A 17,661-nucleotide genomic window follows, 5' to 3' on the forward strand; every position below is an offset into this window, starting at 1 on the left:
CACATCAGAATTAGTCCTTTCACTAGTTTTACCATTCAGCTCCTTATTGTGGCACCCTAGCAAGTATTTCAAGCGCAAGACTGAAGAGCTGTCTTACTGTGGGAATTAGTTCAGTCTGATAGTTGATAGGTTAAAAGTAATAGTTTCAGTATTTCCTATATTTTATCTACTATGTCAGAAACTAACAGTGCCATCCTAAGCAGTTACATCCTTTTAAGCCCACTGATCTGCATGGATGTAGTAGGATGTAACTGTTCTTAGAATGGCATCGTAGGCTATTTCTTGTATCTTACATATGAGCTTTTGTTTGTCCCTACACACACATATATACATTCTCTGTCTCACACACACACACACAAGGAACTAAAAAAAAGCACAGTCAGGGCAAGAACCACCGGTAACTTTCAGGTTACAGTTTCTTGAGGTAGACAAGTGCCTTTATACAAACCAAGTAGTAGGAACTACCCAACAAGCCCATAAACACTCCATGACAGATATGTATTTTGTTCTTCTGGGAAGCCCCTCCCTCAGTGCTTTGCTCTGTTAAATAGAAATACTAATCAACTATAATAGCCAGAATACTCCACCATAGATGTATGTAAAGTCCAAACCCTACCTGAAAATTAAACGAAAGACAGATGGTCTGATGACCCAGGGACTCCTTTTAAGATTACAATATAACTTTATCGGTACAGCAAATCATTAAGACTATGATCCAAATGGAGCACCTTGAGGTTTGATTGAATAGAGCAAACCTCCACTGCAATCAATAGAACTCTATACTAGTTGATTGTGCCCTAAGCATATAGAGGCCACATTTCAAACAGTCAGATTTGTTGGAAATAAAACCTTATCATTCTAGCTGGAACTTCTAACACACCTTTATCCTTCAAATGCTCTTGAGATCATAACCTTTGCATAATATCGGTGTTTTATAAATATTTATTGTTGATTCAGAGCCATCAGTGAACCTTACATCTGACAGATTAACATAAGCCAAAAATAAATAAAGATGAAGTGATAATACTGCAAAGCACAGCTTCTTTTGAAACAAAAAGGTTTTGCCAAGACAAGTTAAAAATGGAAATGTATCCTGCATTTTTCAAACTGCCAGGAGAGGAATATTTCTTGATTAACAGTTCCATGTGAAGAAAGAAAAGAACAAAAGCACAGGAAGAAATTCCTTCCAGCCTTTAGTATACCTTGAACTCTCAGAATTCAAGTTGTATTATAAAAACAAAGCTCGACTCCCCAGTATCTTTTGATAATACAACTTTCATAGCATTACTATCACATACACCAAGTCTACTGGCAAGTTCAATAAAGGCAGAAATGAGTGAGTGCTCCCCATTTTGTTTATATGTATTTTTCCTAATGCTTTCAGATATCTACTTTTTGTTATTGGTTTTGGTATAAAGCAGGGATTCTCAGCTTTTTTTTATTTTGCAGGCATCTTTGGTATTTTGGAAGAGTTGTGGGTACCACCAGAAAATGGCTGTTGCAAGAGGCAAAGCCAAAAACATAAGCTTGTACACGCACACACATAAGCATACACAAACACACTCTAGAGAATGGGACATGGTGAATAACACAGAGGAAGGAACAATGCTGGTTTTCCACAATACTTGCTGTCTTACCCCCTCCCCTTCCAATCTACTGATCCTGCTAGCATGCTTGGATTAACAGTAATAAACATTGGGATTGACACAGCTGATACCAGAAACCTGCAAACCAGCTATGTCACTATGATGGCAAATGTTGTACAGTTGCCGGAGAAAGACAACATCTGGAAGCACATGGATTCAAAACTTCAGCAGGAAGCACTGCAGCCACACTTTACCACTCACCTGCACCATGTATACAGTAAGGTTTGAAACAAGGTTTGAAACATGGTTTGAAACATGTATACAGTAAGGTTTGAAACATGACAAGCCCAGCAATTTCTACAAAAAATTACATAGCAAGTGTGGCTTTCAGACCTCCGACACTACGCACCAGACAATCAACAGCAAGACTTCTTTCAGGCCACTGAAAGACTTTGCCCACTGACAGCCAGCCAGCATAAAGTGAAAAATTCTTTTCCTTTGCAGTTCCTCAAACTTTGCAGAGAACTTATGGGAGGGTGTCTTGACAGCTTCCAAACTTCTGTAAACCGTAGCAAGGACTGATCCAGCCTACTCCTCAAAAACTGAGTCAGTGACAATGATAAATGATGGCTGGTTGCAGTTTATGAGCCTCTGGCAGCTATGGCACATAACCCTGCGCCCAAATTCACCTAAGGGCATCTTGAGAGCGAGTATGGTGTAAAGATTAGAATGTCGGACTAGGATCTGGGAGACCAAGGCTCAAATCCCCACTGTGCTTATTTTTTATTTATATCCTGCTTTCCCCCGATTGGAGACCTAGAGCAACTTTTCACATGGTTTCCCCCCTCCTCAGCCAGCGTGGTGTAGTGGTTCAGAGTGGTGGTTTGGAGCGGTGGACTCTGATCTGGAGAACCGGGTTTGATTCCCCACTCCTCCACATGAGCAGCGGACGCTAATCTGGTGAACTGGGTTGGTTTCCCCACTCTTCCACACTAAGCCAGCTGGGTGACCTTGGGCTAGCCACAGCTCTCCCAGCCCTACCTACCTCACAGGGTGTCTGTTGCGGGGAAGGGAAGGTGATTGTAAGGCGGTTTGATTCTTCCTTAAGTGGTAGAGAAAATCAGCATATAAAAACCAACTCTTCTTCTTCCACAGTTCTCATAAACACCATCTTGTGAGGGTAGGTTAGGCTGAGAAATTGTGACAGGCCCAAGGTCAGCTAGTGGATTTCCATAGCAGACCAAGGGATTCAAACTTGGTCGTCCCAGATTCTAATCTGATACTTTAACCACTATGCCTTGCCAGCCCTCTGCCAAGGATAATATCTGTGTCACCATGGGCCAGCACGCACATTCACAGAATCATAGAGTTGGAAGGGACCACAAGGGTCATCTAGTCCAACCCCCTGCACAATGCAAAAAATTTACAACTACCTCCCCTCCACACACCCAGTGACCCCTACTCCATGCCCACAAGATGGCCAAGATGCCCTCCCTCTCATCATCTGCTTAAGGTCACAGAATCAGCATTGCTGACAGATGGCCATCTAACCTACAGCACAAGGTTATTATAGGAAGATAAAATTGAAGCAAGGAAAACAGTGTAAGCCTCTCTACCTCTCACTGGAAGAAAGGGGAAATATACATGAAGTAAATAAGTCTTCATACAAAGTCCCCTATGAATTTATCTACATTTCATTCAATTTTGATTTTTGTAATAAATACTACGTAGCTGGAATGAACCCCTACTCTAGTGCTGTTTCGTCAGTGAATATCCTTGTCCATTGTGAGGTGATCGGTTCTGACAGAGGGGGAGACATGTGTCTTGAAGTTTCCTAAAGACACATGTAAACACCATTAGAGAAGTGTATCAACAGATTCCCAAGCCCTGGCATGTAAAGAGTATGGTAAAACCAAGGTGCAAGACTGAAATGTCTCACAAAGTTCCCTGTTAGACATGCAAAAGTATACAGCACTAAACAAACACAGACATGCAAATAGCTACTAGGTAGCTTACCAGTGGCAGGCAACATATGTTTCAAGTGATTTGGTATCCCTGTCTGAGATGTTCACTGTTTGTGTCAAAATGTGACTTAAACCGAATGAGTGTCTGGGCAGCTAATGGATGAATGGGCCTGTCTCAGTGGTGGACTGAACTATGAAGTCTGTTCGTCTGTTACAATTACTCAACTCTATGCAATCTTCTACAAATACAGAAATTAACGTCGACACACCATTTAAATAAAAAATAAAACAGGGCATTGTGGCCAAAGAATACCATCAGAAAATCTTGAAAGTGGTATTGAGAGGTGGCAAAAGATGTTTCATATTCCATATTTTGCGGGAAACATGTTTCATACGCCATTATATAGTGTTCCTAATTCATCCTAAAAGCTACTGCATGGGGTGGCTAAGCTGACTGCCAAGCATGTCTTTTTCAAGTTTACATACATAGGTAGGGGGTTACCGCACTTGTATTCCCAGCGATGTATTAAGAGTTTGAAAACGTTATAAAAAATACTGTTCGCACTTTGTTTGGCCCCTTTAGCTGTGAAGATGTCTTCCAACCATTTTTTAGCTGTGGTATCCAAAAACCCTTTTAAAGCGATGTTTTTTATAACATTTTCAAACTCTTAATACATCACTGGGAATACATAATGCGGTAACCCCCGTAGTCTTCCCAAATACTGTGCAGTACCAATGAAGCTACGTTGCCTTGATGTACTTCCTCAATCTGTGGAAATGTAAAATTGGGTGATTCCTAAATTTTGTTGGCTTTGGTTGTAAACATCTACTCTGTACTGTCAGTTTGTTTTACCTGGCATACTAGCCGCAAATAAAATTTATTATTTATTTAGTCTTCCCAAATAACCTCCACATAAATATTTAGTTTGAGTGTAAATGTCTCAAAGCAATCGGCAAATATAGCATTCTGACTAGAACTTTAATATTTAAGAAAGAAGTTTCAATTGCCTCTGCAGCTTCTAAAGAAACCTTTCACTTGCTTTGCGATACTGAACACACAGCAAAGTAAAAGATTTTTAAAAGGCAGATAGTCCTCTATTGATTTATACCAGGAGTCCCCAACCTTTTTAAGCCTGTGGGCACATTTGGAATTCTGTCACGGCATGGTGGGTGCAGCAACAAAATGGCTGCCTCAAAATGGCTGCTGTAGAAGGCGGAGTCAGCCACAAAACAATTGCCACAGCTTAACTTCAGTAACACGGTATAGATCTTTGTGCTATGGTGGCAGCTGCTGCCAAAGCAACATTAAAAAAAATCTGCACTGACAATCAAATCTCCAATAGTCAATCAGAAGTCTTGTTGGGCAAAAGCCCTACATGACCCCTCCACTTCCTAAAAACACTTGGTGGGTGCCAGAAAAGATGTAGGCGGGTGCTACGGCATCCACAGGCGCCCCTGATTTATACTGTAACATTTGATTTTAAAGTTAGTCCAAAAAGAAGAATCAACAATTAATGTTATAGTGAATCTAAATGCTAGGAGAAAATGGTGAAGTTCAGTGATGTGAGGCAGAAATTTTTCCAAAATGGAAAATTTTTCCAAAATGGAAAATTTTCCAATGCATTTTTTCTCTGTGGAAAACGTTCCATTCCACATATGTAAATATAGCCTGTTTATGGTTGGCACGGTTGTTCTGCTGCAAAGCAATCCTGTTAGATGGGTTAATGTGGGGTATGAAGCATGGACAAACCGCGATGCTTGTACATGGTCCAGGCTTGCATATGGTTCTTTTGCTAACAGTAAGATATTTATTTAAATTCAAATCTGAAAAAATTCTCATTTAAATCTTCCTGGAAAATCTTGGTGTTGTGTTGGTGAAAGGGTACAAGGTATGTTTTTTCCTTGAGCAGTATTCATTTTCTCCCTACTGGATGAAAACTACTTCAAGAAAGAGGCAGGCACTGTGCCTTAAAACAGCAGGGTTCTGCAAAGGATGGGTAAATGGCAAACGTGAAAAGGTCATTGTAGGTAACTACAAACACCTTCTAGCTCACAAAAGTGTGCTAGTCTACCACTGATGGAGGCGGGGAGGGCAAGCATTCTCCAAACCCTGCCCCAAAATGTGGTGATGGCTGCCAACTTGGAAGGCTTTAAGAGGGGAGTGGACATGTTCATGGAGGATAGGGGTATTCATGGCTACTAGTTAAAATGAATACTGGTCATGATGAATACCTATTCTCTCCAGGATCAGAGGAGCATGCCTATTATCTTGGGCGCTGTGAACACAGGCGGGATGGTGCGGCTGCAGTCATCTTGTTTGGGGGCTTCCTAGAGGCACCTGGTTGGCCACTGTGTGAGCAGATTGCTGGACTTGATGGGCCTTGGTCTGATCCAGCAGGGCTTTTCTTATGTTCTTATGTAAACCGCCGAAGAGCACAACCCAAGACCTCATGCAGTTTTAGGCATAGGAATCTGCTGTATGCTTGGACACAACTGAGAAGCAACTCATAGCAATACTGGTATGAGTGCTGGGACTCACGTACTCCTTTCCAGGACCCACAAACTGCTTCCAGAATTCTAGCACCCCTTGAACTGTGCTGCCCAAGGTAGTTGCCTGCCATTTTTTAAAAGGTAAAGCCAGCACTGAGCTTGTTCACATTGTCCCTCCTCTTTCCCAATTCAACCAGCAGACTATCAGGCAGTACTTGGCTGCTGTTACAGACTGTTGTGGGAAAGAGGCGAAGCAGGAAGGAGCAAAGCTCAACTCCAAAAGATACAGAGGCAAACAGGGACTTGACTAGCCAAATGCCTTCTGTGGATCTTCAAGTATTCAGTGAGAAGGAGAATAAGGGATACAAAAGAGGTACTATTTTGCCTAGAAGCGGCTTTTGCTCACTGAATGCTATCATACAAGTGGCAATTTGAGTCTCTAGTGTAGCTGATAGAGGGTCACTGATTGTTTTGGGGGAGGGGGTTATTTGACCATTAGACTTATTTAATTAAATAAAAATACATAGGCCCTTTACAGAGTAGCAAAAGGGAAAGTCATGCAAGCGCTATGGCCCCTTTACCAAGAAAGGCACATACAGAAGAAGCAATAGGTGGGGGACAAAAGGGTAAGGGGAGCTATGCCCTAACCCCTCTCTTGCTGCATTCTTCTCTTTCTTTTTAGTATTTTTCTACCAACCTAGCTCTGATACCTGAAGTGACCCAGGGAAGGAAAAAAACATTACTAACGAAGAAGCACGGTGTCAGAAAACTGAAGGAAGGAGGACCAAAGCCATTTAAAGCTTTAAAAGTCTGGCAGCAGAGTACTCAAGGTGGCAAAACAAAGGACAGAAGACAGCTAAGACTAAATTTTTATTTTCAAATCTAGCAATATCTTACTGACTCATTAGCCTAAAGGCTTACCACCCCATCCCTTACATCTAGGGGTTAAAGAATTCTCTATCACTCACCAATGCCTAGGACCTTTTTCAACTCCTGCCCACTTCTCACTTATCATCTTAATCTGTGTCATGGATCCCATCCCAAAGTGTGGCCCAGATGGAATTACTCTTCCTTGTCCACAGCATGAGGGCACAACGTATTGCTCACCTTTAAAAACCTTCCTATAGTTTATAATTGTCTACTGTTCCATCTTCACAACTACTGCAGCAAAGGTTAGTGTGATTCATATTTTTCAGATCGCATCAGACTGAGCCCAGAGCTTAAACTGGGATTTGACTCAAGCCCACCACTGTGAAGTCCCTTCCACCCATATATACACGATATTTAACTAGGTATTTTATTAAACTGGCAAGTGGTTTTTCCCATCTTCTTTCACTGAGATCACCAGGATGGATTTAAATAAACCACCATGTGTCTGATCTTTTTACAAGAGGAACCTATTAGAAAAGGAATTAAGTACAGAGACCAGGCCTCCAGACAACTGAACAGATACATATGAGTGCAAAGGGAGATACAAAATAGGCCAACAGTGATTGGTATAAAGTGAATAAACTACTGACCCTATTACTAACATCCTGACCTGCATTTATATGAAGGTTATAAAAAGTGAACCTGTTCTCAGCAAATGTTAAAATAAGCCAAATATCCAACAGCCTGAATAAGCTTTAAATTGTAAATGTAACGCAAAGAGCTAATTTTATCAAGGTGCCAGTCAAGAATTGTTTTTCTCCAAAATTTGATTTGGGGTGGCTCAGTGGTAGAGCATCTGACTTGTATGCAGAAAGGTCCCAGGTTCAATCCCTGACATCTCCAGTTAAAATGATCAGGTAGTAGATGACGTGGGAGGGAAGGCAGCAAGGTATAGCCCGACCTCGTAAGCTAAGCAGGGTCGGTATTTGGAAGGTATACCACTAAAGAAGACTCTGCAGAGGAAGGCAATGGCAAACTGCTTTTAGGGGAGGGGCTGTGGCTCAGTGGTAGAACATCTGCTTGGAATGCAGAAGGTCCCAGGTTCAATCCCCGGCATCTCCAGTTAAAGGGACTATGCAAGTAGGTGATGTGAAAGACTTTAAAGAGCCGCTGCCAGTCTGAGTAGACAATACTGACTTTGATGGTCCAAGGGTCTGATTCAGTCTAAGGCAGCTTCATGTGTTCAAAAGCAGCCTGCGGAGTCACAACTGTTTTTAACCAAAGCCAGTTTTAAAATAAAAATCTATAGACGTAATGAGACACGACACTGAAATTAGCACAAAGCATTTCAGACCTAAGAAAAGAAGGAAATGTAGTCTTGTAGAACCAACCGATGCACATCATGGGAACAGCTATAGTAGAAGTCAATCTTATTTTATTCATTGGGACTTACTGTCAGGAATTGCAGCCTGTGTACACTGATATTTGTTTTTGTCGTAAGCAAACTATTATTAGAGCTATTTACCTATGTCCCTTCTCCCACGAAATCTCTACGCGGAACAGACTTCCTGCAGAAGTGATACTGTACCTGAAGTATTTAAATGCCAAGCATTGCTTCAGGTACTATAAAAACTTGTCTTCTATATAAGCACTACAAACTTACTTAAGCAGCATCAGGCAAGGACAAGCAGAAAAGCTGGCAGGATACAACCCAACGATTATTGACAGACTCCAATATATACTGTATTTTCTGGCGTATAAGACTACTTTTTAACCCAGGAAAATCTCAAAAGTCGGGGGTCGTCTTATACGCCGGGTGTCGTCTTATACGCCGGATGCTGAATTCCGAGCCGGACTGGAGAATCTGCCTGGGGAGCCGCCTCCGCTCTGTCCATGTCCGGCAGAGGAGGGAGGGGAGGCGAGCCCGGCGAGGGCACTCACTGCCCAGCTCGGAGTCGGAGCCAGGTGCGCCGGGGTGCACGGAGGGAAGTGCTCGGCTGTGCTCCAGCGGCAGCGCAAGGCAGGCATGCGGCTGGCTGGCCGGGGCTGGGGTGGCCACTCTCTTCTCCCGGCACAGGGTGTTTTGGCTGCCGCCTAGCACACCCAACATGCCCCCTTTCCTCCCCAGCCTCCGCTTCAGCTTCTGTCTTTATGGGCTTCCCTCCCCTCCAAACCCTCCTTTAGCCCCGCCCTCCACGGGCCGTCGGCTCAGTCCTCCCCTTGCCTTTAGCCTCACCCTTCTCGAGGGCCCTTACTCTCACCCCCGTCCCCCTCTTCTTCCCCGCCCCAGGAGGACCGGGGGTGGCCGCGGGATTGGGGCGCAGTCTCGAGGGCTGGCCCCAGGCCGCGGACTCGGGACAATCCCAAACTCTATATTTTAACTGTAAAAATGGGTGGTCGTCTTATACGCCCAGTCGTCTTGTACGCCGGAAAATACGGTAGATTCCATTAGCATTTGGAGTCCGAACATGCAAGCTTTAAGTGACTTGGCTTTTGACCATCCCCTCCCACACCCATCCTTATTTTCAATCACAGTGGCTTTATAAGGGCTTTATTTTATAAGCTGTAACTACACCACCAGCAGCCAGCGCAGTTCAAATAGCTGAAAACATAAGCTTGAGGTCTACTAATGTATTTCCAAGTCCATCTTTTTTTTTTTTGGATACTCTTTTATATTCGTTACTCCCATGTTTGCAAGCTTCCTCTGAGTCGACACTTTACAATTAGCAAACTGAAGAGGTATAAGCCACCATAAATGATGAAGGGTGGAGCAAAAAACTGTGACGTGAATTGCCAGCTATGAAAATGCATTTACAATATAGCAGTTCTATTACCCCCCCTCTCCCCCGCTTCACATAAACGACAAAGCCAGCAATTTAGATGACAGGCTGAACAGTAAGCTATGAATCCTCCAAAACATCCCTGCTGAGGTTATAACACCCGAGGAGACTAATCCCCTCCCCCAAATAAGATCCGATCTGTAGATTCTAGTCCATACAAAAGAGGGAGGGAGGGAGGCAGACAGGGAGATCAGAGCCGAAGGTCTCCCCAGCTGCTTCTGCTACCACCGAGGCCAGCGCCCAACCCCTTAAACCAGTGGTTCTCAACCTTTTTTGCTCCATTCCCCCCCTTTCACCATTGTTCAGAATATAATTCCCCCCCTTCCCAAGACTTCTCCACACCCATCTCTCCCCTGGACATCACAGACTCTTCTGCACACCACGCCTAATCCCATCACGCCTGCGATTCACATTGACATACTGTTAACATTTACATACTAATGCTTGTCTGAATTCACTCTCCTCTGCTTAAAGACAGATGGATTCACATTCTAGCTGTATCTGAAGAAGTGAGCTGCGGCTCACGAAAGCTCATACCCTACCAGAAAATATTGTTGTTAGTCTTTAAGGTGCTCCTGGACTCTTGCCCTTTTCTACTATCTGAAGAAGTGAGCTGTGGCTCACGAAAGCTCACACCCTGCCAGAAAAGATTCTTGTTAGTCTTTAAGGTGCTCCTGGACTCTTGCCCTTTTCTACTACCTTCCCAAGATAGTCTAACTAAAAAAATAAAAAAAACCCTACAATTTTACAGATTGTACATAATCTGCAGGACATCACACTTTGCTGAACAGTGGTGCACCCCCCCCCTTGCTGAGAGCCCCTGCCTTAAGCTCTCCCTTGCCATTCATTGATTTCCCCCCTCCCTGCTCTGCGCCCTCGACCCCACCTCGGCTCTCCCCGTCGCCAACCCCCATGGCCGCTCACACACGCCCCCCCCCAACACGTCCACACCTCGGAGCACCCAAAGCCACAGCCCTCCCGCGCCGCCGCCCCCTTCTCCCACCCGCTACCCGTCGCCACCCAGCCCCTCCGACCTCTATTTCCCCCCCCACAATAGGGAGGGGTGTGTGTGGGGGGGGTCTCCCTCCCCCGCTCCCCCCCCCACTCACCGCGATGACGACGGTGTCCTCGCCCTGGAACTTGGCGATGTACTTGTCGCCCCTCGTCACCTCGGAGTCGTTGAGGGGCCTGAAGCGACACATCACTTTGATGTTGCACTCTGCCGGGTCCGCCATTTTAGGCCGAGGCCCACCCCGCCTGCCCGGCCCTCAGGGCGGCCGCGGGGTCCCCTCCTTTCGCCCCGGCTCTAGGGACCGGCCGGGCGCCGCCGTCGAGAGGCGCGCCGCTCTGAGTGAGGAGGCCCGGGGAGAGGGACCGGTGCTAGGCCGCCGCCGCCGCCTCCCGCACTCACTTCCTCCCCAATATGGCAGCCATGGCGGCGCCTGCAGCCGGCGAGCGCGGCCCCGCCCCTTTCCCCCGCACGGCGAGGCAGGGAGGGGATGACGTCACCCTCTGCAGAGAAGGCCGCCGGCGCGCCGGGGCTGTGGTTTGGGTTTTTTTACTGCGCAGGCGCAGAGACGGGCCCCGCGTCCCTTCTTTTTATTTTTTTTAATAATATTTTTTTTATTTTCTTAATTTGACATAGGGACATATCAAACAGTATCCAATATTTAAAATAATAATTTTATTTAATTTGACATAGGGACATATCAAACAGTATCCAATATTTAAAATAATAATTTTATTTAATTTGACATAGGGACATATCAAGCAGTATCCAATATTTAAAATAATAATTTTATTTAATTTGACATAGGGACATATCAAACAGTATCCAATATTTAAAATAATAATTTTATTTAATTTGACATAGGGACATATCAAACAGTATCCAATATTTAAAATAATAATTTTATTTAATTTGACATATGGACATATCAAACAGTATCCAATATTTAAAATAATAATAATAATACTAAAAAAAACCCACAAAGTTCCTAAATTAACAATGCATTGACTTCCCCCTCTCCCTCTTCCGTCTAAAAATAAATTGTATAAATTTAAATTTTTTTAAAAAAAATATTTTTTTATTTTCTTAATTTGACATATGGACATATACAACAGTATCCAATATTTAAAATAATAATAATAATACTAAAAAAAACCCCACAAAGTTCCTAAATTAACAATACATTGACTTCCCCCTCTCCCTCTCCCGTCTAAAAATAAATTGTATAAATTTAAAAAAATTTAAAAAAAATATTTTTTTATTTTCTTTATTTGACATATTGACATATACAACAGTATCCAATATTTAAAATAATAATACTAAAAAAAACACACAATTAAAGTTCCTAAACTAACAATAAATTGACTTCCCCCTCTCCCTCTTCCGTCTAAAAATAAATTGTATAAACTTTTGCTAACGGAACTAATCCCTTTACTATTTTAATTAACATACTTCTATCTAACATCCTTAAATCAATAATTAATATAAAATTAATGAAGGTGTAAATACGGGATTAGATCAACAAATATTCTAAACATGGTCCCATTAAAAATTAATTTTTCCCAAAAGTAAACACACAGTTTAACAGTTAAAGTAGTCAATAAAAACAAATAGGAACCAGCGTCCCTTCTTGATGTCATTCTTCTCTCCCTCATGCCCCCCCCCCCCGCGCAACGCCCAGACCGCTCCCGTTCGGAAGCAGGAGATTGTAACGCGCAGGCGCACAATGATTGGGGTGAAGGGAGGGAGAGCGGGAGACCGCGCGTTGTTCCGCGCAGGCGTAGTGAAACGCTGGAGGAGGGCGTGGGGAGGGAAGGCGCTGCAGGTGTAGGGCGAGAAACTAGAAACGTAAGAACATAAGAAAGGCCACCCTGGGTCAGACCAAGGCCCATCAAGTCCAGCAGTCTGTTCACACAGAGGCCAACCAGGTGCCTTTAGAAAACCCACAAACAAGACGACTGCAGCAGTATTATCCTGTCTGTGTCCCAAAGCATCAAATATACTAGGCATGCTCCCCTGAACCTGGAGAGAATTTCCACCAGCAATAAATCATTAACCTTTTCCCTAACATTCACACATTTAGCACCTGATTTTAAAGGCATAATATATAATAATTGGCATCTAGTAAGCCACGTACCAGGATGTGATTCATTACCAAAAATAGGCTTGAAAAAGACTATGGCTATCAGAGACCATCTCATAAGATCAGATATTATTCCAAAGAGATTTCCACAACCCATAGTCAAAGGACACTATGCCTGTGGGAGATATGTCCAATGTAATTTGTCCTTACCAGTGAAAGAATTCATATGCCAGAAAACAGGTTTTCGTTTCATACTTAAATCATTTACTAACTGATTCTAAGGGAATTGTTTATATTATTAAATGTATATAATGTCCACTCCCCTCTTAAAGCCTTCCAAGTTGGCAGCCATCACCACATCCTGGGGCAGGGAGTGCCACAATTTAACTATGCATTGTGTGGAGAAATACTTCCTTTCATCTGTTTTGAATCACCTTCCAGCTTCAGCAGATTATAACCGTTATAAAGATGATAATACAGCTGTTATACGTCAATATAATAACAAGCAGTCGATGAACTGTTATATATACTGTATTATGTATACTATTAAATGTACTGTAACATTATATACATTGTGTTCTAATTCTGTAATCCTAGATCTGGTGCTTTGTTTATTGGACTGATCGCATTGTTTCTGCAATCTGCTTTGAATCTCAGTGAGAAAGGTGAACTATAAATGAAATAAATAAATATTACAATAGTAAGCGTAGGATGCCCTGACCTGGATGGCCCAGGCTAGCCCGATCTCATCAGATCTCAGAAGCTACGAAGGGTCAGCCCTGGTTAGTATTTGGATGGGAGACCACCAAGGAATACCAGGGTTGCCGTGCAGAGGAAGGCACTGGCAAACCACCTCTGTTAGTCTCTTGCCATGAAAACCCCAAAAGGGGTTGCCATAAGTCGGCTGCGACTTGACGGCACTTTACACACACACAAGTGTACAATAGCATTGAACACTAAAGTTATATATAATATATATCATATTCACTGTTCAAAGTGCTTCATACATTATCTTGATGTATACCTTACAGTAGTCATATAAATTAGGCTAATATAATACATGTTATAGACAGTGGAGGAGAAGATCCTGAAAGAAAACTGGCATATGCCTAAGGGTGAGTTCATGGCTGAGATAAGAGTTGATCTAGGGACCTCCCATATCACTGTCTGCAAAGGTGGTAACCAGAGATGTGACTTTTTTTACTGGTGGTACCTTGCCTTTAGGAGCCCCGTGGCGCAGAGTGTTAAGCTACAGTACTGCAGTCAAAAGCTCTGTTCACGACCTGAGTTCGACGGAAGTTGGTTTCAGATGGAAACTCCCGATGGAAGTCGGTTTCAGGTAGCAGGCTCAAGGTTGACTCAGCCTTCCATCCTTCCGAGGTCGGTGAAATGAGTACCCAGCTTGCTGGGGGTAAAGGGAAGATGACTGGGGAAGGCACTGGCAAACCACCCCGCAAACAAAGTCTGCCTTGGAAACGTCGGGATGTGATGTCACCCCATGGGTCAGGAATGACCCGGTGCTTGCACAGGGGACCTTTACCTTTTTACTTTGCCTTTGGGATGCTCTTCCACCTTGAAACACACCTTCCACTTACGTTGCTGCCCTTTAGGCACCAGGCCAAAACATTTCTTTTTATCCAGACTTTTAACTGAGGTGTTCCAGCTTTGTTTAACTGTTTTTATGGTCTGTTTCATGGCTGTGGAATCATTTTTTATGCTGTTTTCATACTGATAAATTTTATGTTGCTGTTTTAATTAATTTATTGTATTATTTTTACTTTGTGAGCCACGTCAAGTGAATCTGTGGAAAGGTGGCAAATAAATACAGTGGCTCAAAATGGTGGGGGGGGGGCTCCCCTACTTCCATTCCTTATTGAAATAGATTTCTGCCACACCCCACCCCACACCTGCTCCTCAGGCCTCTTCTGGCTTCAAATCTGGCAGCATCAAAACCAACGCTACCATACAGACGTTTGGGTCATAAACAAGACTCCCAACTTCACTTCCTGTCCCTGTTCCCAAGGCTTCCTCCACACCACAGGAAAGACAAAATGGACCTTGCTTGAAGTGGCTCCTTATGAGCAAGGCATTCTTGTCTCCTCCCTCCCATGACTCCTAATCAAGGGAGCATGTCAGATTTGTGTCATTTTGATTCACCATTTTCTGTGCTTTAAGTAGGGTTGCCAACTTCTAGGTGGTAGCTGAAGATCTGCTATTACAACCGATCTCCTGTCGATAGAGATCAGTTCACCTGGAGAAAATGGACGCTTTGGCAATTGGACTCTATGGCATTGAAGCCCCTCCCCAAACCCCACCCTCCTCAGGCTCCGCCCAAAAAACCTCCTGCTGGTGGCGAAGAGGGACCTTGCAACCCTAGCTTAAAGAGACCTTATTTCTACCACACCCCAATGCATTCAAGCATCAAGTCACGTGATGTGCATATAACCAACCCTTGAATTCCTTGGTCTGGTTTCAGTTTGTCTTATCAAAGCAGGAACAGATGTGATGGAGTGCATTTTCAATCAAATGCCTCAGCAAAACAACATTGCTCTTCATTCTCAGCTCTCCTGATCTGAGGGAAGTGACAATATAGGGCAGCCCAAAGCAATGCTAATTTTAGCATGAGGGAGAGTTTGCAAGAATGCTGCACTATGAACTGTCTTCATAAGGCTTGGAAACAACCAGTGAAGGCCTCTCTGCATTATCATTTGGCAAAGTATTGACAATCATTTTCATCTTCAGGTTTGAATGAGAACTCTGCTATACAAACCAGGGGCTAGATGCAAATTTACATCTTAGTTCATTTAAGGCCACTCAGAGATGGCAGTCACCAATCTCAACTGGGAACATAAAATGGGCTTGACATTAAGGTATAAGGGAGTCTCTTGCCAAAACAGAGGAGCTTTGATTGACTCAGAACAGCCGAGACATTTCCTAAAAACAGCTGCATTATTTATCAGTGTTATTTGAGAAAGAGTCTGGTTAGGATTGCGTTCATGAGCACTTTGGTGACTTGCAGTATCATCCTAAGAATGCTTTCCTGGGAGTAAGCCCTACTAAATAGACCTGAGTAATATTCTGAGTAGATCTGCTTAGGGTTGCTCCCTCAGAACATGCATGAAGCTACCTTATACTGAATCAGTAGGGTTGCCAACCTTCAGGTACTAACTGGAGTTCTCCTGCTATTACAACTGATCTCCAGCTAATAGAGATCAGTTCACCTAGAGAAAATGGCCACTTTGGTAATTGGAGTCTATGGCATTGAAGTCCCTCCCCTCCCCAAACCCTGCTCTCCTCAGGCTCTGCCCCAAAAACCTCCCACCATTGGCAAAGGGGGACCTGGCAACCCTATGAATCAGACCATTGGTCCATCAAAGTTAGCATTGTCTACTCAGACTGACAGTGGCTCTCCACATTCTCAGGTGTCTTTCTCATCACCTATCTGGTCCTTTTAACTGGAGATGCTAGGGACTAAGCCTGGGACCTTCTGCATGCAAAATAGATGCTGTACTAGTGAGCCACAGCCCTTCCTAATATTGTTCTACACATTACTTGTTGCAGACTTTCCCAGTGGTTAGATGCTTATGGTTGCCAGCTCTGGGTTCAGAAATATCTGGAGATTTTGGGGGCGGAGCCTGAGGAGGGCGGGGTTTGGGGAGGGGAGGGACTCCAATGCCATAGAGTCCCATTGCCAAAGCGGCCGTTTTCTCCAGGGGAACTGATCCCTATCGGCTGGAGATCAGTTGTAATAGCCAGAGATCTCCAGCTAGTACCTGGAGGTTGACTACCCTAACCTGGAGACTGGCAACCCTAGTCCCAACCCACCCATTGAAGACCAACAAACGAATGGATGTAATCTAAATACACCTTGAGGAGTTTTGGTGTGATTTAACATTTGGACTAATTTCTTTCAGAGTTTAATGCAGTGTGATATGGCAAGTTTTAATTCTCTCGCTGTCAAGATCATGTTGTAGCAAGCCTACCCATCCATATATGGCTGAAGCTTTCAAGAAGGTGTTCTGCCTTAATCAGGGCAGAAACGGCTTTACCTCACAGCGAAAGAACTGCTGCAGGCGATCATTAGTCACAAGGCCGAGGGTGTGAACACGGCTTTTACAAGGCTGCTGTTCTTTGATGAAGTCTGCAGTGAGATGCTCTACAAGATTCCATAAATATTCCCATGTCCTTGTTTTTAATGAAAATTACAAAATACAGATACACCAGTCCAGGGAGCCACATGCACAGCAGTGGCCTCCTGGAGCTCCTGCTTGTCTGGAGGTGTCCATTCATGCCTGATCTCCCCTTCCACAGAAATGAATGGAGCAGCCTTTGCAGGTAGGGTGGCTCCATGTGTTGGGTTGCCAACCTCCAGGTGGTGCAAAAACAATCTACACAAGGCTCAGTTCTATACATATATTCAAAAGGAGATAGTCAATACAAAACGTGGTGCCAGCAATATCTATAGGTGAACGACAGTCAAGCAAGAGAACATTATACAAGAGAACAATTATACAATATTTTAATTACTTACCACTGTGTGTTTGGCAATAGAAATTTTACTAATTGTAATTTTAAAACATTGGGCACTCAGGCTGAAGAGGCCATCATTGGTGAAAGTGTCTATTACCTGGAAGACATTTCCATTCTACTATAAGTGCCAGCTTGGTCTCCGTTTGAAACACCTGCAGCACGTAGCCAGTGGATATAAAAGTCTGATTTCCCACTTGGACTCTTGGAAAATCTGTAGGAATTCTTTCTACTTTCGGGACCAGCTCTTACAAAGACTGAAATTATACTGGAAAGTCTTTAAGACTCAAAG

The 17,661-nt window shown here is 43.6% G+C and overlaps 1 protein-coding gene across 1 annotated transcript in view; it reads right to left on the bottom strand.

Moving 5' to 3' along the window:
- KIF5B (kinesin family member 5B) overlaps positions 1–11,000 on the bottom strand; it is a 37,785-nt gene extending 26,785 nt beyond the window's left edge. The window contains exon 1 of the mRNA XM_056857973.1: positions 10,860–11,000. Within this exon, the coding sequence (XP_056713951.1) occupies positions 10,860–10,985 (126 nt within the window). The 5' untranslated portion in view covers positions 10,986–11,000. The remainder of the gene's footprint in view (positions 1–10,859) is intronic.
- Positions 11,001–17,661: the final 6,661 nt, after the last annotated feature.

This window comes from Euleptes europaea, chromosome 11, assembly GCF_029931775.1.
Source record: "Euleptes europaea isolate rEulEur1 chromosome 11, rEulEur1.hap1, whole genome shotgun sequence".
Lineage (NCBI taxonomy): Eukaryota > Metazoa > Chordata > Lepidosauria > Squamata > Sphaerodactylidae > Euleptes > Euleptes europaea.